Source organism: Bacillus rossius, chromosome 7, assembly GCF_032445375.1.
Source record: "Bacillus rossius redtenbacheri isolate Brsri chromosome 7, Brsri_v3, whole genome shotgun sequence".
Lineage (NCBI taxonomy): Eukaryota > Metazoa > Arthropoda > Insecta > Phasmatodea > Bacillidae > Bacillus > Bacillus rossius.
The window spans coordinates 47,900,430-47,925,168 of record NC_086335.1 but is presented as its reverse complement, the minus strand read 5'-3'; the positions used below and the strand labels follow the sequence as shown (position 1 = coordinate 47,925,168).

General features: G+C 38.0%; 1 protein-coding gene across 2 annotated transcripts; it reads right to left on the bottom strand.

Moving 5' to 3' along the window:
• Positions 1-9,816: 9,816 nt before the first annotated feature.
• LOC134533972 (DNA-directed RNA polymerase III subunit RPC3) lies at positions 9,817-21,626 on the bottom strand. 2 transcript variants are annotated; one of them, XM_063371830.1, is made up of 9 exons: positions 21,416-21,626; positions 18,802-18,926; positions 17,887-18,020; positions 17,032-17,284; positions 16,098-16,309; positions 14,115-14,268; positions 13,147-13,336; positions 11,108-11,275; positions 9,817-9,980 (listed from the first exon to the last, which is right to left on the bottom strand). In XM_063371830.1, exons 1-9 carry the CDS (start codon positions 21,560-21,562, stop codon positions 9,840-9,842), a joined length of 1,524 nt encoding a protein of 507 aa, XP_063227900.1. In that variant the 5' UTR covers positions 21,563-21,626; the 3' UTR covers positions 9,817-9,839. The 2 variants fall into 2 exon arrangements, with proteins under 2 accessions (XP_063227900.1, XP_063227901.1); XM_063371831.1 differs by lacking the exons at positions 18,802-18,926; positions 21,416-21,626 and having other exon boundaries at positions 17,887-18,791.
• Positions 21,627-24,739: the final 3,113 nt, after the last annotated feature.

The window sequence follows — 24,739 nt, the reverse complement described above, 5'->3', positions numbered from 1 at the left end:
TTGGCCAGGGAGGGGGGAAATTCCGCGGAAAACTGCGGAGCGCGGGAAGATGATTTCGGCCAGTTTTGTGAATGATCCCAGTTTACAAAATGATTATTGAATTAACATTAATTATTAGTTATTTTACAAGTATTAGTTTTTGTTTGTTTTATCAAATGCATGAACAAATTATTTAGTTGCGCAGTGCCACACCCGGCCGGGCGCTTTGCACACGTAGGGGGCCGTGACTGACGTCACGCCGTCCGGGGCACTGCACTACATTGCACGCACTGGCGCGTTCGAGGCGCGGCACTGATCAGGTGTTGAGGAAACATAACGGCCTGTGCTCTCAGAGGGAGCACTGACGGCGGCGTCAGTCATATTGCCGACTACTTGATGATACTGATGTCATTCGTAGCCTGGCAGAGTAAGCCACCAGGGCTGCTACTGTGGATTATGGGGGGGAGGTTCACTCCCACTGTTGGGTGGACCATGGTTTGTTCCTTTGGTTGTTCATGGTGGTTGCTGTTGTTTTTAGTCGGAGTTGACTGCTCTGAGAGTGCTGATATTGTGGCGGTCAGCCGTGCGAGTGAAGCAGAGCTCTTAGCAGGGCCGGTGCAAGGTAAATTGGCACCCTAGGCGAAAAACCTTAATGCCCCCCCCCCCCCCCCCGGGCTAACACCACAAAAAAAATTTTCCTTGCCTCAAAATACATCACGTAAGCCTAATATTTTGTCAACAATAAAATGTAAGCAGGCTTGTGTTTTTTCTTTCTTTTTTTCTTATTACAAATCATAAACAGACCACCGTGGACTTTAAATAATTACTTATATCAATATAAACATTCCAAACTGTTACAAAAATCCATTTTCATCTAGTTTCAATAATCATTAAACAAATTATATCAGCTGTTATGTGTCGTGCTGTGCCGCCCCCAGCTACTTGACGCCCTAGGCGGTTGCCTAGTTCGCCTATATGGACACGCCGGCCCTGGCTCTTAGCCTTCTATGCTGGTAGGAGAAGCTAGTTTAGTCTTTCGCCAGTAAAATTCATTCCAAAAAATTGATATTTTCTTTGGGTGGTCGCCAACTTGACGTCAAGTTGGCGACCACCTTAATATATTGCCGTCACCCGACCTATGTGAAAGGCCCGGGGGGTACCTGACGGGCGCTACGGGCGTCGCGGTGCTCTTGTTGTCCGGAGGAGCGCCAGGCTAGCGGACTGCTAGGCCGTTGATGTTGGGTCGTGGGTACTCTGCCCCCGCGTGCCCCGCCAGGTACACGGCTTGAATCTACCCTGAATGGTTCTCCCTTGACTGTGAAGGCCGCTCGGCCGTGTGGAGGACGGGAGACTCCGGAAAATTAGTATACACGAGTTGGTGAGAATTACCTTTAATCTAGTCCCGCTACAAAACACTCTCACCAACACTTGGCGACGTCTAGCCGTTACACGATTAACACAGAAAAAACAACGCTACTCGACATTAATGGTTACCGCGGCAGTCTCGTGGGACGCGGGTCGATGCTCGCTGGAAACGGCCAGCGCCGAACATTAACGGGTGCAGGGGATGCTCTATGAGCGGGCTCCTAAATTCGGCGAAACACTTACGTGTGTGCAGCCGGCAGGCATATGCACGGCGTCCTTAAGTAAAAACACTTTCGCTGGAGTCGGCCAGCACCGTACGTTTTGTGCTACGATACGTATCGCGGTATCACACTTAAGACGGTCGGGATAGGCCCGGCTCCGCAAAATACGCGCCGAGTCGACGTGGGCAGCGGTGAATTAACAAAAGGTTTTAAATTTAAAGATTTAGTACAGAATAAAAAGTAATAAAATGAAAGAAACTTGGATGCTGCCCACGGACACACGTCTGTTCCCGGCGCGGAGTGGTTCGAGACTGCCGGACATGGCCGCCTCGCAAGGAAGAGAAACTTTCTCTTCTTTGTGAGTCGGCGTCAAAAAACTTATATTAATTTAATTTACTATATTACCAGTTAAAACATGTTCCAGGTGCCCAATTAAAATGTAGCACCTGGTAATTGGGTGCTTAAGGCTTAGCAATAGTTTTAATGTATTTAATTATTTAAAATGAAACATCAAGTTGGCGACTGTAAATTTACTACCATGTTGTCCCACTGTGAATTGTTTTAGAGGGACTTCTCCTATTCCGACATTCACGGGCATTTTAATTAAGGCCAGTGGCCGCGGTGACTGTTAATTTGGTTTGTTGTCTATTGGGGTCACGCCCGAGGCGCTCGCCTGACTCAATCCGGCTGGGCAAGGGGCGCGCTTCGAAAATGGGATACGGTACTGGCGGTGCGGAGCACGGGCTTAAAGGCCATGGTCGGTACGACGTCAATATGCTATAACTTTTTACGTAATGCAGCACAAACTCTGATTTCGACGGCACAAAGTAGCACAAATTGAGCACTAATTTGTGACAAATTTTGACCTTGAAATTCCAATGTGTGGTCGCCAGCTGTCAATTCGCTTCAAACATATCAAGGGCTATAACTTTTTAGTTTACGTTGCGATAAGCTCGAATTTTTGGCTTCTTAATTCGTGACATAAAATTCATTCCAAAAATTGATATTTTCCTTGGGTGGTCGCCAACTTGATGTCAAGTTGGCGACCACCTTAATAAATGCTATAACTTTTTACGTAATGCAGCACAAATTCTGATTTCTACGGCACAAATTAGCACAAATTGAGCACTAATTCGTGACAAATTTTGACCTTGAAATTCCAATGTGTGGTCGCCAACTTGACACACGTGCTGCCTAGCAGCCACGGTACGTCTTTCTCTGCGAGAATCTCAACATGACTGCCACTTTGACTGGTCTGAAGCGTGTAAAAAAGCATACAGGTGAAGCTAATAATAATATAAAAAGCATGTATAAAATCATTATTCTTGACGATCCTTTTTAGGATAATGACATTTTTCCCATCATTTTCAATTGACCATTCTATAAAAGTTAATAACTAAGACATGCAAAATTTACACAAAACTTTGTAACTTAAAAGTGTAAGTATAAATATTTTTATCATAGTGACATAAATGCATCAACGTTTTCTAAAGAGATACCAATATTTTCAAATATGTTTTATAAAAATTGCGGTGTCAAACTGAACCTTGAGAAATCATTCATCACTTATAACAAGAAATAAACTGCACAATGTTATTGACTTGGTTATAGTAGCTCGAGAAAACACGGCTGCCATCTCTCGGTAAATAAAATTAACAATTCTCAATATCGATTTTTCAGTCGACTGCCTGTTTCCAGAGTGAGGAGAATCAGTGTTGCCAGACGTACCCGAATTCGGGTACGCACACCCGAATCACTGTGTCTGTACCTGGTACCCGAGAAGACTTGCTCGGGTACGCAAATGTACCCGAATTTTAGAAAACGAAAAAATCAATAGTAAAAAATTCTCAACTTTATTATTTTAATAAAATATTTCTGTTTTATAACAGTAACTTTATTATTTAATATTAGTGAGATGACTCTGGAGTTAGGTTTTACCCAACATACTTGGAATATATTGGGGATTTACAGGTAAACGAATAGTAAATATGAAATATTTTCGTGTGTAGAACCACTTGCTTGAGTTACTTGTTTTTATGTATTAATACTCCTGCGTTTTTAATTGTGCATGGTTTACATGAATGAAATTATTCAATAAGTCTTTTTTTTTCAATTGAAATTGCCTGGTAAACGTATTTTACGTCCAAGTTATTTGGCTATTTATATTTATTTCACTTAATCGAATGACAAATGCAAATGTTTATGCAGACCTGAAACCACAAACATCAAACCAACTACATGTCACTGCTGAAGACGATTTCTCTTTTGGTGACTGAACGTCCCACAAATATTTCCTGAACTTTCTATAAATTGTTAAACACACGTGTCATATAAAAATTTGTGTAATTTTTTTTGCGAAAGTCTGTCGCACTTCTAAAACTACGATTTACGAGTGTAACACTCAGCAAGAAAAAAATATCAGTATATAGAATCAGTTATGTACATAATTACAATTTAACCCCAATAAAAAATTTGGTGTTTAAAGCGACGTCAACTACAAGAAAACACACATACTTTAAAAACAAAATTTTATCCTGTTTATGCAACAAAATTACGGAGTGTAGACACACGGTCAAGAACAACACAGAGGTAAGGTAAGTGAGAGAGCAGTCAATACTACAAAAATGGACTGTACTATTCTCTCACAAAGCATTCAATCATTCGGAAAGCTTGATACATAGGTAAAGTATTCTCATAAATAGTATCAACTGATATTACAAACCAATCTTAAAAAATTATAATATGCCCATTTGTTCACCAGTAATACTCATAAAAAGAAGCAGTAGCATAGCCATGCGTTAAGAGGGTCTGGTATTGTTTAAAAAAAAAAAAAGAGGGGTAGTTGGGTGTGAAACAGATGTAAGCTCCAGAGGGTGTGGAGGCGGACAGAGAGAGGGCGGAACACCTTCCTGGTGAGGACGGGGAGGGAGTGGAATGGGCTGGGGGAGGAAATGGTGGAGGTCAGGGATGGGAGGGAGCTGAGGAGAAAGCTGAAGGAGGGGGGGGGGGAGAGGGGAGTGAGTGGGAGTTCTTGCCACCGGGTGAAAGCCCAATTGCAGGTTAGGTAATAATCAGTGTTGTTAGAAGTACTCGTAAAAAGTAATTGGGCTCAATTACAATTACTGTGGTGACAATGTAACTAATTACAAGTAAAAATTACTTTACATAAAAGTAATCAGTAAAATTACAATTACAATTACTTTCCACTACCATTTTAAAACTGACTTACGATTCAATTTTTTTACACACTGTTACATCAATAAACATACATATATGTTTTGTTAAAAAAAATTATTTCATGTAATGATTAAATATATTATCTTTAGTTAAATGAATAATATTTGAGGACAAACATGCTTGAATAACATCAAAAGACTTCATACAAGTAGCTACCTGTAATACAAGTAACACTCTTTAAATTCTGGAATTGACCTTACAAAACAATTGCATTTTAAAGTTCTCATCAAATATATTCCCTCTCTTGATGGCAAAAACATCTTTACTAACAGTAAAAAGACGCTCAACGGGAGCACTTGACGGTAGTGATGTGTTAAATTTTAAAAATGCAGATTTTAGGATAGGGTAATGTTGGATACACTGCAAGTCACTAGCACTACAAGCGTAATATTATAAACTTTACTAATACAAAAATGTATGTTCTTCTTGTTCTTAACTGTATTCATTATACGTTCCGAGAATAAAAGGAACGGCAAGTAAATATAAAGTATCGATTACCTTAATGTAACGATTACAATTAATGTTATGTATTCCGATTACATGTACGAATTTCATTTTTTAAATGTAATTCGTTACAAGTATAAATTACTTGAAAAGTAATCGTTACAAGTAATCCGATTACTTGTAATTCGTTACTTAACAACACTGGTAATAATAATAATAATAAAAACACTTTTCACTGTACCAGGAAAAGTTATATATATATATAATGGTTTTGAAGATCTTATATTCATTTTAATTTACTTTTAATCATATAATATAATTGAGCTGTTAACTAAAAACTATAATATTAGCGAAGTTATTTGTTCCTGACCTCTAAATTATACTTTTTTTTTTATTTGAGACCTAATCTATCCCTTCCACCTCGTTCTGCCAAAACCACACATTTTAATATTCTTCACACGGGCCTTGATACTATAAAAGTTTTTGCTATGAGATTGTGTCATATATGACAATTATTTGTTTAAGAAGATAGCTATTTATGTTTTAATCCTTTTTTTTTTGTATGTACCGGAATGATACCCGAAATAAGAAATCCTCGTACCCGTAAGTACTCGAATTTTGAGGTAAGTGTACCCGAATTTTGTGTGCTACGCCTGGCAACACTGGAGGAGATATTCCATTCGAGATAATTTTTCGGTTTAGTGCATTTCGGTCTAGTGCCTTTCGGTGTAGTGCCTGACGCCAGAGTTAAGATATATTCTTAGCTAGAGAAATATTCCATTTTTCGGTCTTGTGCCTTTCGGTCTTGTGACTTTCGGTCTTGTGCCTGACGCCAGAGTTAAGACATATTCCTAGCGAGAGAAATTTTTAATTTTTCGGTCTTGTGCCATTCGGTCTTGTGCCTTTCGGTCTTGTGACTTTCGGTCTAGTAATTTTCGGTCTAATGCCGCTTCCCCATCCTGGCTACGCTACTGCCTCTGTTTACACCACAACAATCTTAAAGATGGTAAAGAACATGTGGGTGATTAATGAGGTTATGAAAGTTTAAAAAAAAAAAAAAAAAAAATGTTTATATGAATGTAGTATGCGAAATAAAATTTACCTGTAAAAAAGAAAATTATGACAGACGATCATCATTTAGATTTATGTTTTTAAATATATTTATTTACATTAAAATTTAACTTCACATATTTAGGCCTCCAGCCCCCTAATTTGTCATTAGAATTACAATGGATTTGTGCAGGGTTTAGTTTTAAAGTTTCACATAAAATTAGTTTTAGTTCTTTGGCGTATTTTAGGGGTTGCTGCTCTGCCACCCCTCCCCCCTTGGCAATACTATCGCTCGCCACCAACAACCTCCTGGCAGCCTTGAGTCTTCTTCGAGCCCCAGTCCAAGAATGGATTGTCCTACAGAGAGCCATCACCGCTGTTTCATTGATCACAATACTTCTGGTAATTACACCTTTTCAAACTGAACCTTTTTGTTTATTTCTCCCCACATGTCTCCGAACCATTTCTAGTGCAGGGCATGACCCGGCTATCGTTAACTTTACCTGCCGTGTGACCCATTGTAGCGTGGTTTCGAACTTACGGCACTGGCCGACTCCAAAATATAACTTGGCTTCAATCGGCCGCGCATACATCAGCCAGCTTTTCAAATAATGTTTCAGCCAATTTAATGTAGATTCCCAGCACTCACTGCATAACCCGAGCTACGTGTTTAAAACACCATTTCTTAGAAAAGACTGTTGCGAGGACTAAGCATCGCGTGCCACTATGCCGTCACCCGCGGTCTCGGGATCGAGACCCGGGGCAGTCCTGGTGGTTTTCAGTGGCTCTAAAGGAAATCTTTGGCGGGCGCCAGGTTAATTTGAGGTTTAACCGAGGTGGTCGTGGGTTTTTGCCCCTGCGTGTTCCACTACGATCGACGGCTGTTGATGGTGGGAGGGAGTCCCTACTTCTAATAAGCACTGGCCCTAAACAGTATAGAGGACTGTTTCCTAATTGTTCAGGAGGTGTTTGCAAAATAAATAAACGGGATTTAGGTGCTGGTTTTTTAATATCGCATCTCACATTGTGGGGATGGAGGCACAAGTTACACAATTGCACTGGAAAAAAAAAAAAACACGTTGGCACTACATACACTCACACTGATAATTAATTACGTATTACATGGATGTTACGTTGCGACACTTGCAAACAAGGTCTCTACATTGATTTGTGGGTCGACGAAGAGTTTGGGTGGATTAACGGCCACTCCTGTGATAAGCTGTAGATGGATTCGTGCCCGGGCTCACCTGTGTGAGTCACGGGACCACGAAGATAATATTAAATGGCAAAGTCTTTAAGATTGCAGTCGGCAGGTGTATGCTCGACGAATTACGTGAAGTTCTGTTCGCGGGAGTCGGCCCGGATCGTAAGATGACTGCGTCGTGAACCTTTGTTCCGCGACGAGCAAAAATTAAAGCAGCCAGGATAAGCCGTGCACCGGAAAAGGGGGAGGAAAAAGGTTTTAGCAAATTATAATAGTTACCAGAATGACGAATCAGAAGCACAAAAAGTTGAAGTCTCCTCGCAGGATCACACGTCCGCCCCAGCCCGTGAGTAAAACTCTACTACCGCTTTGTGCCAGCTTAGGAGGGGAGGAAGCGTCATGACGCGCCAAACTTTCTAATGTACCGTTATCCCAACTTCATAATCATAATTAGTCATTATTATTTATAGAACACTCTTATCTTAATGACATCTGTCTGAATTAGTTGGCAGAAGGCCTATAATAATAATACATAACAAAATTTATATTAATTATATTTGAAAAAAAAATGTCAAGCTGGAAACTGTCTGTCACTTGTTGACTACTCCAGTGGCTATTTGCAAGTAAAAACAGGGAGGTAAATTAGGTTTGTTAACACTGTGGTTAATTATTGGCGGAAGGCCGCAAGGGACGTTCCGAACGTTTATAAATTGCGGTTTCCCATGGGGAAAACCGCTGCACCCCTACGACGCACTTTCACTATTAATGGTTGTTCTGCTAATTAAAAATCACTTAATTAATCACAGCAATTTAAGATGCGTGAGAACTGTTTGGTGGTGTGGGCATATGGATGTATCTGGGGCACTCACCGACGTCGGCGGCTCGCTTGACTCACGTGAAATGTGCTAGAGGTGTGTTCTGTTAGCGGGGTTTAATACTGGCGAGTGGAGGCCGGACTTTAGGGCCTTCGGAGGGATGACAACAACTATTTATAAATTGTGTTTTTGGTGCTTCATTCTTTCATTGGTTTTTGTAGTTTGCCTTTGCAAACAGTAGATATGTAAAACAAGTCACATGTAAATAAAACATCGTTGCTGAACCACTTTCACCTACATCACTGCATATTGTGTACCTTTCATGGTATGATAGAGAGGGCATGGCATTTGACATCTGGTGATGCCACCCTAATATCTCTCCACCCCTTGTCTCTCTAAATGTTATATTTTAACTGGCGTCCAAATCAACCATATATATATATATATATCTTCACCAGTCTCTACCAGCTCGTATTTCCCTCATCAACACTCACCCCACAAGTGGCATTCATCTTAAGGGTAATGTTTTCTATAGCATACCTATCATTACGTGTAAACCTGTGGGTTTTAAACTTGTAATAAGGTTAGAAACATATTAAAATGCTAAGAGAATGAAAAAGGGTTTCTAAGACTTAAGCTACTTTAGAAAATTTAATATTGTTCAATTATCAATAGTTTACTTATTGCCATACAGATGTTTTATTTGGCAAGTTAAAATGCATTGATTTTCTATTACAGCACAGTTTTTAACTAGTCCAACGGTCCTTACAGCATGACCTGACGAGACACAGTGCTTCAGTGCTGTTTTTCCTCAATTCTTTTACCTAAACTGACTGAGGTGAAACAGACTACCTACTTAATGATTAATTATATTCTCCCTCTCTCCCTCCCTCCCTCTTCCCCTCTCTCTCAATTATGAAGGAGCATATATCTAGGTTAAGGCTTGTGGGATGCAAGAGAGCCAGCAGTAATTATCATTACACATAATTTGTAGCTTGCCCAACACTGACAGCATGCCATGTGTTTGTCTTCCTGAAAATATTGTTGCGACGTGACTAGCGACGAGGCAACGAAGGCAGGCCAGTCCATGTTGGTGCAGAGAGGTTGCCTTGATCGCTTGTACATCATTCTGCACATAACGTCACTTGCAGCCCCAGCTTGGCTTTCCACCCCGTCCACTCCTATCCATGACTGCAGTTTAGTAACACATCTGCTCGTAACAAGTGTTAAACGACAGGGTAAAGTGAAAACAGTTATTGTACTTGATAAGACCTATACAAAGTGCACATGTTATAAATTGTTATTATTGCATATATAGTATGTATGTTGCAGTGGTGGATTTAGAGGTGGGGGGGGCACGTGCACCCTCCCCCTCCCCCTCCCCCTACTATGTCAATGGTAGGAGAATTTTTATCTCATATGTATCATCATATGTAAAGTTTGAGCAAAACTGGAGATTTATTACACTTTATAAAATAATTAGAAAAAGTCACACAAAGAGTTTTAAAATGTATCAATTTATATTTATAAGTTGTGATAGTTCAGGAACAACTGAAGCATGAAAACTGTATCATCAAGTTGCATTTCAGCATCACTAAGTCGTTTTATCATAGACTTGACTTTTTCCAGGAGTGTAAGTTCAGGTGGGGTGATCATGTCTTCAATCTGAAAAACAACAAATTCAAAATGAGGCTTTCTTTCGCATAGGCAAATACATATATATTTATTGTACAACCAACTACGTACTCATCAAGGAAGGTTGTAGTATAGTCATAATTCAAAACAGAAAAACAAACTTTCACAGCAAGAAATAGGAATTCGTGTGCAAGCTGTATGATGTATGATATACACAACTCAGGTGTGAAAATCTTTTTCAAGAATTCCAATTTCATTTCCAGTCTCCATTATTATACTGCTTTACCCCTCTCAACACATTCATTCTTCAAGTGGGATTTCAATGGCAGTGATCAATAAACTTCCAATGCATGTGAAAGTGGTTCACATCCAACTTCTGGCATCGTAAGTACTATGTTACATACATCACAAAGTCTTTATAATAATGGGGTTTCATCATTTAAATACTTTCGGGCCATAGTAGTGCAACTCAAAAAATATCTTTATTAATAATAATTATGCTAGTTTCTGTTGGTATTTAATTTTGTTTGCCAACATGAGCAACAAGTGGTGTAGCTATAGGAGGGGATATGAGTGTAACTAATTCCAAATTACTTTTTTGCTTGATAATCACGAGTTACATTACACGCAGGGACATAATATAGGAAATATTAGTTAAATACAAGGTATTTTATTAATTCTCTTCATGTATATAAAATTAAAGTTTTTAATTATAAATAGTAAATATGTACTTCATATGTAGCTAAATTTAGCTCTGAGACGTTTGTGTAGACACCTTAACCAAGAACACCCCCCCCCCCCCCAAGAACACAAACCTACACCACTGTGGAAGGTCCAATCTACAATCCCTCAAGATTTATCTATACCCCAAAGTCTCCAAAACAGTCAGCCATAAAAAAAATTAATTTATGTATAAACTGTATTCTATAAAAATAAATACACACATGTAACTTTATATACATACAAGAAATCTTTTGGGTCAGATCCTTAACACTCACGGTCATGGATATTGTCTATGAAAAGTAACAACATGGACCCAGGAATGTTAGGAATCCTTTCCCCTAGTTTCATAGAAAAAAAAATTAAAGGTTTCCCACTTGGATGCAAAAACTGCTCCTCCAATATACATTCTCAGACTACGGGGTGATATACTCTACCTCTGTTATCTGTTCTGCCGCGATCCCTTGTGCACGCATGCTCAACGTGATGGACTCAATCCTCTGGTGTTTCTCAATCAAACGACAGTTCTCCTTCTGCTCATGTTCCCTGCGAGTCAGCGCATTGTACAGTGCTTTGTAACATATCTCAATTACCATTCTAGCAACCTGGAAAACAGCAAAAAAAAAATATATTAATTTCATTTTAATAAATTAACTACATAATACCATCTGCTTGTCCTCTATAAAATTGCAAGTTCTGTAAAACTTGTTTGATTCACAACCAAAAGAACAGAAAAATAAAAATAAAGTTTCAAAACCATCCACATTCATCCCTACCAGAGCTACTAGTTCCTTGGTAAGCTACTGCCACTGCAGTCTGGGAGTACACTTGAAAACAATGTTGCAAGTGCAGGTTTAGAGAGTAATGTGACTATGAAATGTAACACATCAGACAAAAATCCACAAAGTTGAAACTATAAGTTGTGGGGGAAAAACACACGTTAGAAGACTGACACAGTGACAACTATGTTAACAAACCTAACAGTAAGAATTCAAGAAGAGTTACAAAGGGATTTCATGTTTGAACACATCTATGGTAAAAGAGTGTTTATTCCTTTGCCACATAATAAGTCATACATCTGTAAACAGTCTTTCATCTTCCACTGAAAAAAGAATATGTCCCCTATGAAGAAATCCCGCATGTTTTACTAGATGTTCCAAGCAATTTACTTACAATTATTTAAATAAAAGTATAATTAATCTTTTTTTCACTTTGATTGATTAGGAAATTAAAATGACTAATGAAAATTTTTGAACTATCCACAATATTGAAACAAAGATCGAATCAGACAGGTTTTACTGTAGTTCACTTTATGATTTTAAATGACATACATTTCTTTATCTTAATACCCAACATTTTTATATCACTAAACAGCAATAAGAATCAATGTATAGTATATTTATGTTAACTGAGCCTGGCCATTTTCCCCTCTTTCCACCCATGCCACACATTAAGGTAAGGGGTGGGAAGATGAGCAGATGAATCCACGTATAATATATCAAAATAAAACTAAGGGTGGGCTAATATTTATCCTCAAATACCATCAAATCTTTAGTATTCTCAGGATTCTATATTCTAGGAAAAAGATTTGAAGAAAAATATTAGACTGGTCGGTGAGGTCATTTGGCTGCCTCTTCGCCGCGTGGTTACAAACAGTTACGTAGTCTCGTCAGTCGTCCAAGTGTTGTGCTAACTAATCGCGCCATTCAGCGTCTCACAAAAAAAAATTTTTACAGGTGCTTTGAAGCACACATTTCCATGTCTAAGGCCAGGCCGCAACTAAAGTATTTTTCAGCCTTTGTCTCTTGTCAGTTTATGGACATTTTTAATTAGAAATTAAGCCCCAAACGTGCAGTGCAGGCTTGGGTCGCCAGGTGGTCCACCAGGACATTGTTCCTTTTTGTCATACCTAGACGACGAGGTCGCTAGGAACATTCTTTCACAAAGGGACGCAATAATGAGGAGCAATCAGCAAAATTGAGTTTTGGATTTGTGGAACCATTATTTAAATTTGACATGAGAATAAATAATCCAAATTAATTGCAAACTCTTTTATTTAAATATAACCATGAACAGTTTTGAGAAAATGAATAGTCATTGACAGAATTTTACAACTAACTGCCTAAAACATCAGACAGTATATTTTTCAATTTTTCAAGTTTTTTTTTTTTGCAAGTGAAAGGAACGATCCTTGTATTAGCCGGGCACAACTGTGACTTGTGCCAGCCAATTCTACCTCTACGTGTAAATACATAACTTGTTCACTATAGTCGTACAAATTCGTACAAAAAATTCTAACTGATGCACTAAACATAATTAACTACATTAGCAAAAGTAGACAATCTACAATATTTATTCATCTTATATCTGAGTCCATTAGTTACTTACCATTTTACCATTGAATATTTGATGTTGATCACACAAATAAAACAGTAAAACAGCATCATACTCTTAACAAATACGTATTATGGTATACCTGATCTATTTTAATGTAAAACAGAAAGAATGTTTTGTTGGGTCCTGCAGTAAGCGACTTCCTCAGTTCCTTCATCTGGATGAAGTTTTCTTCGAGCAGCTTGTAAGTCAGCAATTTGGCTTCCTTGGCAGGTATCATCGCTATCTGTTGTATCTGCTCTTGTTCAACATACTTTTTTGCCCTAATTAACCTGGAAATAAAAGCAACGTAATGGAATAAATACCGGTAATAATAAAAAAAACTTAAAATGTGCACAGGAAAGAAAATAACATGTCATAAAAATGCAGTATTACTGTTTTGAAAAGTCTCTGAAATGACTTAAAAATTTAAATTTAATAACCTTGTAACATGATAACATTTGATGTATTCATAGATCAAGGACCTGTTGGCTCAGTCGTTAAAGTGTCCCAAGTTAGATTTCAACAATAGCAAACCACCGTAAACTCATCTTGCCCAATTTGCCCTAGCCACACCATGGCTTTCTTCCCCCTGGTGACGGCTGGGTGTTCAAAACAAGCTTTTGGGCAGATCAAGCCGTTGTCAGAAATTGATACAACTGCCAAATTATTTAAATCTTTAAGTCACAAAAATTTATTAAACACTTAAGGGGAAAAAATAAACTAGCACGTACTGCACAAACTGATTCCACGAAGGTCCCATAAAACTAAAATTGTGCTGGTGACATTTACGGAGTTCGCGCAAGAACAACTTTGCACTTTCGAGACATTGGAGATAAACTCATAGTCTCTAAGACTACAGTTAAATCTCATTAAAATTTACATAAAAAAAAAAAAAACTTAATTTGGGTACTTGATGAAAGTTCCTTATACCGAAGCCATTATTAATAATGATGAATGACTAGTAGGGATTTGAAAACGTACCTAAAAGTTAGGAATACTTTAAAGTTAATTGCTTGTAAATGAGATTCTACTGTAGTGGTAAACTGTACACAAGACTTCAAACAGTACCTGAAAATTCTTGCTGCTTTTGAGCCAAACCTCTCGAGAACTATATTTTCTACAGTTGTCCAAGTCAATTCCAGAAAAGCATACTTGATATTGACGCTGTACTGGCCACCAGCACTGTCACCAACCTTTGAAACAAAACAGCTTGAATCCTCTTCTGCAAACAAAAAAAAATCATTTAAATAGCAATATACTTACATTCCAATTCTTCAGCAAACTAAAAGAGCTCAAATTAGGGTAAAATTTTTAAGTATGATTATTGAATAGCACAAAATATAAATCACTGTTTATAAGATAAATAAAAAATTCAAAATGACAAAAATTAAGGTTTACTCACTTACAATGATGATATTCACAGAAATTAGATGACTAGTTAAGTACATAATTGCAGAACCACAACATTACAGATAATTCAAAAGAAAACAAACAACTCTGTCCTGGCCTCCAGAACATTTACAACACAACCCTTCATGAGAAAAATAATTATGAATGAAAAATTGACAAAAAAAAAGAGAAAATATTGAAACTCAAATTTAATACACAATACATTTGATAACTTTACACCTTAGAATATTGAAAATAATGACATGAAACAACACTGAAGTAAACATTAAACATATTTTCAGTCAATTGTGAATGATGGTTGGATGATTGATGATTATGTTGACTAAGTCCTTGTTGTTTATGATGATGATGGATGATTAGGATGAAGATAAAAACAAATATGAAGACGAAAAAGAAGATGATATTGATGATACTTATGATGATTTGACAATGAATTTCAGCCGCTGAACATCTTTAGCACTAAGAAAATGAATCACAGCACGTATTTCACAGTTGGCGGGATTCTCAATCGACATAGGCATAGGTACACATGCCAATTGCAGCGCTGCAGCGGCCGAATTTCAAAACGGCCCTTACTTAAAAAACACGCCTCGTAAATTATTTTATTTTGGACCCTTGAGACCTAGATTTGGATTCAAGAAAATTGGGATTTGACCCATCACTAAAATAAACACAAGAAAATAATACACAATACCCTTAGCAATAACATATACACTTCAACAAATTACAACTTTTCAATAGAACAAAGAATCTCCAAAACATAACCAAGTACGTACGTAGAATGATTCTGATTATAATTCAGTTTGTAGGTTGGGCACTTGTGACTGAGCAGTAAGGTGTGGCTGGAGGCAGTTGTGTCATTTCGCCAGTTCTCTGCTCAATGTCATCTGTAAGTCACGTTCTGCAGTGGCTCACGCCAAAACATAATGTGTGATACGTAACGAACTTCACTGCTGTGGTCCGGGCTGCGCCGGCATCAACTTCGTTTCGGATTTATTTAGAATTTCAGTCACCACAGTCTCAGTACACAGCCCAAAATGGGGCTTAAGTAAATTTTTGCCACCATCCCAAGCACACCTTTGTCCTGGTCTTGTACTGTCAACGCCAAGCGACTTCACGACTTATTTACAAAGTGGAATGTGTATACGTGTGTGTTAAGAACGTTTTTTTTTGCATTATCAAAATCAACAGACATTTAATTTTTGAGCAGGAAAATGTAGTTTTTGTTGTTAAGAGAACTGTAAGCAATGACTGTAAACCTCGTGTAATGACGAACTGTGTTTTGTTTTGTGCAAGAACCAAAAAAATTAATCTATGTAAAATTTCTTTAAATCATTTTCCTTCAGTAAAAACAGCATAACCAAAGTCGTACATAACCTCGAAATCTAAAACCATTTTCGATGAACATTCTCATTATTTATTATTATTTTTTGAAGTTTTTTTGTAATGTTGCAAGCCAGATCGTCTTTCAGCCGGGCCTATCCTAGTTGTAATACTCAAGACATAAATTGAAAACCTGGTTACATTCTTATCATTAATTTTACTTAACTGTCTCACATACAAAACAAACTAGATCTGACCCCATCTTGTAACAGATACCATGCCAACATGTTAACTATCGATGGAAATCACTGAACATACCCATAACCTTCAAGTACTGATCTAGGTACTGAATCAACAGAGGGTGACTGTTCAACTTCTTGATGGTGTCCCGTAGCTCCGTGAATGGCACAGGGTTGGAAACCGAGGCCCAAGGTTCGGTTCTCAGGTACATCTGCTGCAAGATTACACGCATCAATTCACCAACATCCTCGTCAAATCGTCTGGTCATGGAAGATATCATGATGTCATCCCTGCAAATGTTCCCAATACCGACATAAATTCTTTTATTTAGTATTTAGTCCCACAGAAGTACTACATATAAAGTACTTCTATAAAACCACTAGTACATAACTACTTATATTTCAATACTAAAATCAGCACACCTCATATAAATATTATAATAATTTTAAAAATCTAAAGGCTAGTTTTAGAGAGCAGATTTTTTAATAAGCACTTTTTATTTGAGGTGCTATTATGTTGCGCACAATGACTTAAATGTTTGTCGAATTTGTATTTGCTTTGAGTTTCACGAATTCGTATTTTTCTGAGCGCACGTGAAATTATGAATAACTTTTTTTTCTTTTTTTCTTTCTAATTGCTACAGATATCATTACCTTCCAACCATAAATTGTTTGTGCCAAGCTAATTGAGTTAGTTGTGCGCACTCCCGCTTTGAAAATTTCTGTAATACTTTGAAGAGATTAGAGACTTTTTTAAACAATAAAGCTTATCTGTACTTTTTTATTCTATGCAGTAACTTATTACAACTTGTTTTTAATACTGTTGCACTGCATTTATTTCTATGGTGTTCATGTTGAAACTATATTGAAGTTTTTATAATTAGACAAAATTTCTAATCAGAATGGCAGTGACTCAGAATGTGCCGGATTAAAAACTTTTCATTGTAGTTAATGATTTAAAAAAAAAACTAATTTAAATTAAATTTTTTTTTAACAAACGCTAGTTAATTTACCGGAAATCCTGGTGGAATCTATCCAAGTTCACCCTCCAATATATTCCTTTATCTCCGGGATCAGCATTTTCCCCTTTCTGCAATTCAGTCAGTGCCTTAAGATTCAGTTCGGGTGGTAGAAACAGCTCTCGTTCTTTTATCGTCAGCGTTGGGACTGCCTTCTCTTCCACCGGGTTGGGGCATCGCATCAGAAACTGCTTTGTTGCAAGGGTCGCAAACTTGTCCCGTATGGTCGTCAATTCCACATTACCAGCTGCATCACACAGGCACAAACAACAAGCAAGTAACAAACCGTTTCTGTGTCGTAAGCATGTTATTCATTGGCAGAAAAAGATATTACGTATTAGCACGATACACACAATAGAGCAGTAGTTATTTGTATCACATTCACTAAACAAGCACATAAACCGAAGTAAATTTATTTTATGAGATTATTTCATAGTTTAAAGTTAACTATTTTATCTACTGCAGCTATTAAAAACATAATTGTATTATTTTTAAAATCACATTTAATGGGTTCCCTTTATTATACTATGTATTTCTAAATTTTTAGAATGCAAAACACAGACATACATACTCAAAATTCTACAAAAACAAGTCTCACTGCTGTACATGATTATATTTTTATTGGTTAACACTACATATTTGTATGCCTGCAGGCTGAATGGAAATGCCTTACAAACTGAACTGCTGGAAAAAAATCGGACAGCATTGCTGGGACAGTGCTCTACGATCCTAAACACAGTAGCAGAATCAGTTTAAAAAGCCATTATAATATAATTTTAGCATTTATGATTTCAGATCAAGGTCATTATAATAAGCATCTCAATGAAAAGGCATAATATGATACATTACCTTCTGTTGTGTTTTTCAGTCTTTCTGACGCTCTCAAAATTACGGCAGAGGCGGTGTCTTGCCCTTTCCTCAGGATTTCCTCAACCAAGATTTCTGCCTCATTTCCATACCGAGTCTTCATTAGCAATATGTATCTGAAAGAAGTACCACAAACAAGACTAGACGGGACCAGAACCTGTTAACATCACCTTAAGTTCTGGATTAAATGGAATTTGCCTTAAAAAGCATGTAAGACAATTAAAAACCTTTCACTTAAGTAAAAATTTTTAAAAAATCTTTGTTTTCTATGTGTCTCTTGCCCAAAGCAAAGTATGTATGTCAAAAGAAATGTTGTCAGTAATAAAGGTGAAACGAAACACTTGCCTATGTTTTTCTCTTTTAATTTATTAACTGGTAGTGACAATCCACTGTTCATAGGAATTACTGTTGGGCCTGTATAGAATTTAAATTTAAGGGTGTCTCGGTGGTTGACCTCTGGTGATTTCTGACCGACAGGTTTATTACAACCTGGCATGCCTTCCTCAATTTATTTAATTTCTAAGCTGTTTATAATTATTGATCATAAATCACCGATGGCATGTTATCTATAGGTACCTGTATTAGGTACTTTTTTATGACCACATGTGTATACTTGAATATATTTGAATAATATTATTACTACTATTACTTTCATGTCTGTACTTGTATGTACATACTTGTATCTACCTTTTATTTATAGGCTATATTTAAATCTGTATTGTTATTGTTATTATTAGTATTATATTATTTTAATGTCTGTACATATATGTATCTAACATTTAACTGATATTTCTTGACGTGTCCCATACCATCATGTGGTAAAATGGACGAATGAAAACAAACAAAAGGAAGTGATGATAGGAGTGATGGAATGCATGGTCTCCAGAAAGTACTTACTTAGGATAACGAAGTAACAGCAGCACACGCTCTGGTAGCAGCGTATACTCTGCCTTGTTTGGAACACTCCCTTCACAAAACGTAACGAGTCCATACTGAACCAGCACACTCAAGGCCCTTGTGACCTGAAAAACAATTATTTTTCTTTACATCAGAGTTGTGATAGTAGGTTTAGGACTGTATGTTGTGTTGTTCCGAAACTTTAACTTCACACAATTTGTGGGGTGCCATATACGCGGCAAGGAAAATTTTCATGAGAGGAAAATCAGAGACCCGGCTGGAAATTAAATCTGGGACCTTAGCCTCACCAGGCAGAATTTCTAAAAACTGAGCCAACAGGGCGAAGCAGCATCCAAAACAACTTTTTTTTATATAAAATATGTTTAGCTTTACAATTACCGAAGCTTACTTGCTGTTTAAAATTTAAGTTAGTAGACCACTATAATTTCCCCTGTTGTGTGGTCCCCAAAGATTCACACAACAGACACACTTAGGTTCAGTAAACCATGCGATATAACAGGTATGCAAAATTGTGGTATGCGAGGTAGAAAATATGTCATTGTGGAAGTCTTTTAAGAAAAATAAAGGAGGATATAAAAAAATCTGTGGATGTTAAATTGGTACAAGGCAAAGTAGGAATATCAACATTCAAAAGTTATAGGAAGTGATGCTACATGGATGTTTGTGTTGTTACTGTGATTAAGATAGTGTGTTTAAAATATGAGATAATTTGTTGGGAGATACTACAAAACCAATTTGTAAAAAGCATTTGTTACACATAAAATTGTTTCAAATTTGTTGTGACAGTAAGTTTTTAGTGCTACGATAAAAAAAAAAAATATACAAGTATTTATGTGCTGTGAAAAAAATAAGCTGGGATGATACAGTCAGCAGAGAAAATTTAAATTTAATTAATTTTAAAGAAAGTTGTGAAGAGCATCTGAATGTCAATGAAGGTAAATGAAAAACAAATTGTGTCCAAAAACAACTGAATTCATAAATAAATTTTTCACTGGTGTGACAAATTGCAACTATTACAATACTTCTTATTTCTTCCCCTGTAAAAAGTGTTAAAAGAAGAAAAAAAAGGAAAAATTATTATTTAAGCACGCAAGAAGACATGTCTTAGAAAACTGTAGGGAATAACCAGAAAATAATATGATCCTACAGAATGTGCAATTAAATAATTTATCAGTTATAATGATTGGTAAATGAAATGTGAAATATTTGTAGGCAGGAGTGGTAGAAGATTTAGTAAGTCAGTGAATGTCATTAACAACACTAGACTCCTAACAAACTAATATACATATTTATAGATATTTGCATATGTGATCGTACTTTCACAGTGAAATAGATTGTGCACTGTAAAATACATTAGGATACCATTATAGAGTACTATGTGATACCAAAAAAAATTAATTTATAACATTAAATGAACTGAATTCTGATAATCTAGTGTACTATGTGATAATATAATATAAATATACATATTCATAAATGGCTTTATAATTCAAGGCATGGTAGTTTACTAAATGATAGGTAAATATGTAACGGGTAATGCTTGATATCATTACTACTTTATATAATGCATTTTGCAATACAGAGATAGATCGAGATAAGCAAGGAAAGCTGCTGATGTTTGCATACAACTGTGAGGTGAATTAAACAGTGGTGGAGGGGGGAAACTAGCTACAAGGTGATCTAGACAAGCTAGCGCATTGGTCAATGAATAGTGGGATGGCATTAAATGTAAACAAGGCGAAGGTGGTTAGGTTTACGAGGAGGAAGGTGATAAAGGAAGTTTATTGGTAAAAGGTGCAAGACACACAGAAGACAGAGAATTACAAGTACATGGGGGGTAACCCTGTAGAGCAACCTAGTATTGGGAAAAAGGTACAGCAGGTGGTAAAAAAAAAGTGAGGAGGGCTGAAGCTGATTTCTAAGACTTTGAAGAGAAGAGGAAGGCAGGAAGGTAAAGGCAAAGGCATACTCCAAGTTTTTCAGGCCGATGGAATATGCGGCCATGGTGACGGAGATAAGAGAAGGTACAGCTCAGGGTGGAAAGATGGTTTTTGGGTATGTAGAGAAGGGATTAGGAAGGGAGGGAGCTATATACACCATCTGTGACAATCCGGGAGATGGGGTGGGAAATGCTACAGGGGAGGAGGTGGGTAAAAAGGCTTTGAAGCTGTGGGCAAGGGAGAGGGAGACTAGGAGAAGCTGGGTAATAGATTCCACAGATGTGTACAGAGGGAGAAGAAACCAAGAGTGGAATATACAGAAGGAATAACAAACGGGAGGAGGAAAGCACTCATTCCTGTTAGGTCAGGGTGGGAGTGGAATGGGCTTGAGGGAAAGATATTGGAAGTGAGAGATGCGAAGGACAAAGCGTAAGAGAATGGGAAACTGAAATAGGGAAGGAGTCTTGCCACCTGGCGGAAGCCCAATTGTAGATGTAAAGTCCAACTCTAAAATTAAATTATTTTTATTTGCGATTAGGTTTATTATACATGTACACCAAACAAAAGCCACAAAATTGGCATATTAAAGAAAATGTAAAGTACAATATACCAAACCTATTAAACCCTTAGAATTGTGAAAAATAATCTGATACCTGCTGAAATTTTAGACGTGTACTATTTACTATAAACTGCAATGGCTTCGAACCCCATTTAAATAAATCGTAACCTACAGTTTGCACAATTTCACCGAAATGTTCTAATAAAATAACTGAACATAACTTTCCGAGTTGAACAGACATAACCAAATTCTTTCAACATGCTTTAAAAATCTGTCATCAATGAGAATAATAACATCGCAGAGATAAGAATTATTTTTGGAGGAAACTTCCCTTTTATTTCAATGGCATAAGTGAAGCTCGTGGGGAATTAAGACCGAACGGCGCTAGTAGTAGTATCTCCCAGGCTAAATGTAAATAGGTGTATGGTAAACCAATATATACTTAACTCCAATATTTAAATATTGTACCCAAACTTGAAAATAAAAAATAAAAAAGGTTATTATTATTTTGTAGCGATTTGTGTATGTTGATTATAAATCTTTTATGGCTGTATGTGTTTGGTCAGGTATTTAATACAGTTTATTGGTAGCTAACCGACTAATTATCACTTTGCACCTGACAGCAACAAATGTTAACAATTTTAATTAAAAATTATTGCAATTTCTCTTAGACTTTATACGTAGTTGACATCGTACAGTCTATAATAGTAAAAGTCCGATCCCCACCCACCAGTACCAATTTCTGCTGGCTCAACGTACCACTCGCTCATTATACACGAGTAAAGAGTGCAACTTAGCCAATTGACTAATATAGTGTGACATGTGCTAACCACTGAAGTTTGAATCAAAAGGGAACTAATAATTCGATGTGTACTTAAGTTTATTAAGGTTCAGTTGAGTTATGACCATTAGGGAAGTGTATCATAGGGTGTAAGTGTAGGCCCCATATGGCCACCGTGTGAAGTTAGTGACCTTAAAACCCATTATGTCCCCTAAACCTTAATTAATTGGAAATATAGCTTGAGCAGGCCAAATTAAAGTTCTTTAACAATAAATAGAGTAGTGGCAATCAGCAACCGACAGTCTCCAGTTTGAGTTGCCATCACCTGCGGTCTTATGTTCGAGAACCGTGGTGTGCCTAGTGAGGACTGGCATGAATGATGTTTGACTTAGCTCTGGAAGGGCACCAAGCTAGCTCTTGCAGTTAACCGATGATGTCTCCTCGTGGGTCATCGTCCCCAGTATGACCCACTAGGCTCGGAAGCTGAGGTTTAATTAGAAGCCCAATACAAACCAGACACTCGCATCGCTCATTAAACTGATAAAGATCCCTGAATTATATAAGTGTTTGGAAAACATTTGTTTTATTCACATGTGACTTGGTTTGTAGATAGATTTACAGTTTGACGCCGCCGTCAGTGCTCCCTCTGAGAGCACAGGCCGTTATGTGTCCTCAACACCTGATAAGTGCCGCGCCCCGAACGCGCCCGCGCGCGCAACGTAGTGCAGTGCCCCGAACGGCGTGACGTCAGTCACGGCCTCCTACGTGTGCAAAGCGCCCGGCCGGGTGTGGCACTGCGCAAGGGTATTGTTTCTCATGCATTTTATAATATAAACAAAAACTAAGAAATCTAAACCATTCAATAATTAATGTTAATTAAATGATCATATGTTAAAAGGGTTTAATTCACAAAACTGGCCGAAGTCACCTTCCCGCGCTTCGCAGTTTTCCCGCGGAATTTCCCCCCTCCCTGGCCCCAGCGGCCAGGGAGGTTAGTCAGTCGCCATCCAGCACTCGCCCGGGCCGGCAGCCCACGCACGGGGAGCCTTCAATTTTCGCGCCAACACCATATAACTGCAATAGGTAAATATAGTCCAAACGTTTTATATCAGCTCCCCGGTCGGCCCAAATCGGCCGTTAGCATCCACGCGCGGTCTTTTAATAATATGTGTATCCCATCAGGGATTTGTATAGTTTACGTAAGCAATTAGGTGACCTGTCGTGGCACCTGCGCCTCACGCTTTAACGTCCCACCACGGGACATAGTTCTTTGCCCACGCAGGGCGGCACTGCGCCGAACGCGACCAGAACTTTCGGACGAGTATTCACCTGGGACGTGCCACGGCCACGTGTGTGATATCGCTCCAGATTCCACCGTGTCCGTGCCCAGCTTAACGTGGCCCAGCCACCCCGCGGACTATCCGCGCATGCATATCCTCCTGTGCGGGACTAATCGCAGTAATTCAGTGTAACGTGTTTTAATAAGTAAATATTCTCTTGTGCGGGACTAATCGCAGTAATTCAGTGTAACGTGTTTTAATAAGTAAATCATTCTCCTGTGCGGACTAACCACAGTAATCTAGTGTCATGTGTTTCCTTAATTAATTTGCGGGACCGATCGTCCACACACGTCACGCCACGTCCGTGTACTCTCGCAGAGACCCTAGCAGGTTCAGGTGCGCGGAGCTTAGGTCGACGGTGAAGCGGCCAGTCACATGAACGTGTGACCTGTAGAGTGTGCTACGTAATAAATCACCAAAAGAACTCGTGTGTTTCATTAATAAGGCGTCCTGGGAGGCCATAACAGCCCGGGGAGTCCTTTGTCGCCGCATCCCTGCCTACCGCCACGAGGCCAGGAACCCCCCCCTTGAGATTCAAAATTAACCTACCAGCTTAAATTTACGTAAATTCAGTTTAGGCAACGGAGACGGCGTCAAGTTTATGTATAAAAACTACTATAGCTCTTGAAAGAACGAATCACTGAACACTGCTTATCAATAGTAGCACACTATGGTTAGATCTCGTTGCAGTCTTTTCTAAGAAATGAAACCAGATAAAACACGTATTTCTAGTTCTTCAGTGGGCGCCGAGAATCTATATTAAATGGGCTGAAAGAATATTACTTGAGAAGCTGGCAGACATATGCATGGCCGATTCAAACAAAGTTCTGAAGTCGGTCAGTGCTATAAGTTCGAAACATGCAGCGGAAGGGTCATACATCACGTGAAGCTAATGACAGCTGGGTTATGACCTGCACTGTAAATGGTCCAGGGACATGTGGGGGGAATTAGAAAAATGTTTAGGTTAAATAGTTATAATAATTAGAGGTAGTGTTACCAATGAAACAATGACAATGGCTCCCTCCTGCGAACGATGCATCCATCCCGAACCATACCCTGACGAAGACTGGAGACTGCCGGTAGGTGATGGAGATAAACTTATTATTTTGGTAGGTGGGTGTGTATATATATGACTTCTGCCAACTGCATAAATGAACTAACACTAATTTTACATGAAACTTAACAACTAAACACTTTACAAATCCATTAAATAAAAAATCTAATGACAAATTAGGTGACTGAAGGCCTTAAAATGTAGTCAAATTTTAATGTAAATAATTAAATTTGAATTAATGAA

Bases quoted from the DNA above. Each gene is read 5' to 3' on its own strand.
- LOC134533972 (XM_063371830.1), bottom strand. From the start codon at position 21,562: ATGTCTGTTCAACTCGGAAAGTTATGTTCAGTTATTTTATTAGAACAT. The intron at 17,285-17,886 runs GTAATGTATCAT...TGTGTGATGCAG, and splicing joins ACTGAAAAACACAACAGAAG to CTGGTAATGTGGAATTGACG. The intron at 13,337-14,114 runs GTACTGTTTGAA...TTTTATTTCCAG, and splicing joins AAAGCAGCAAGAATTTTCAG to GTTAATTAGGGCAAAAAAGT.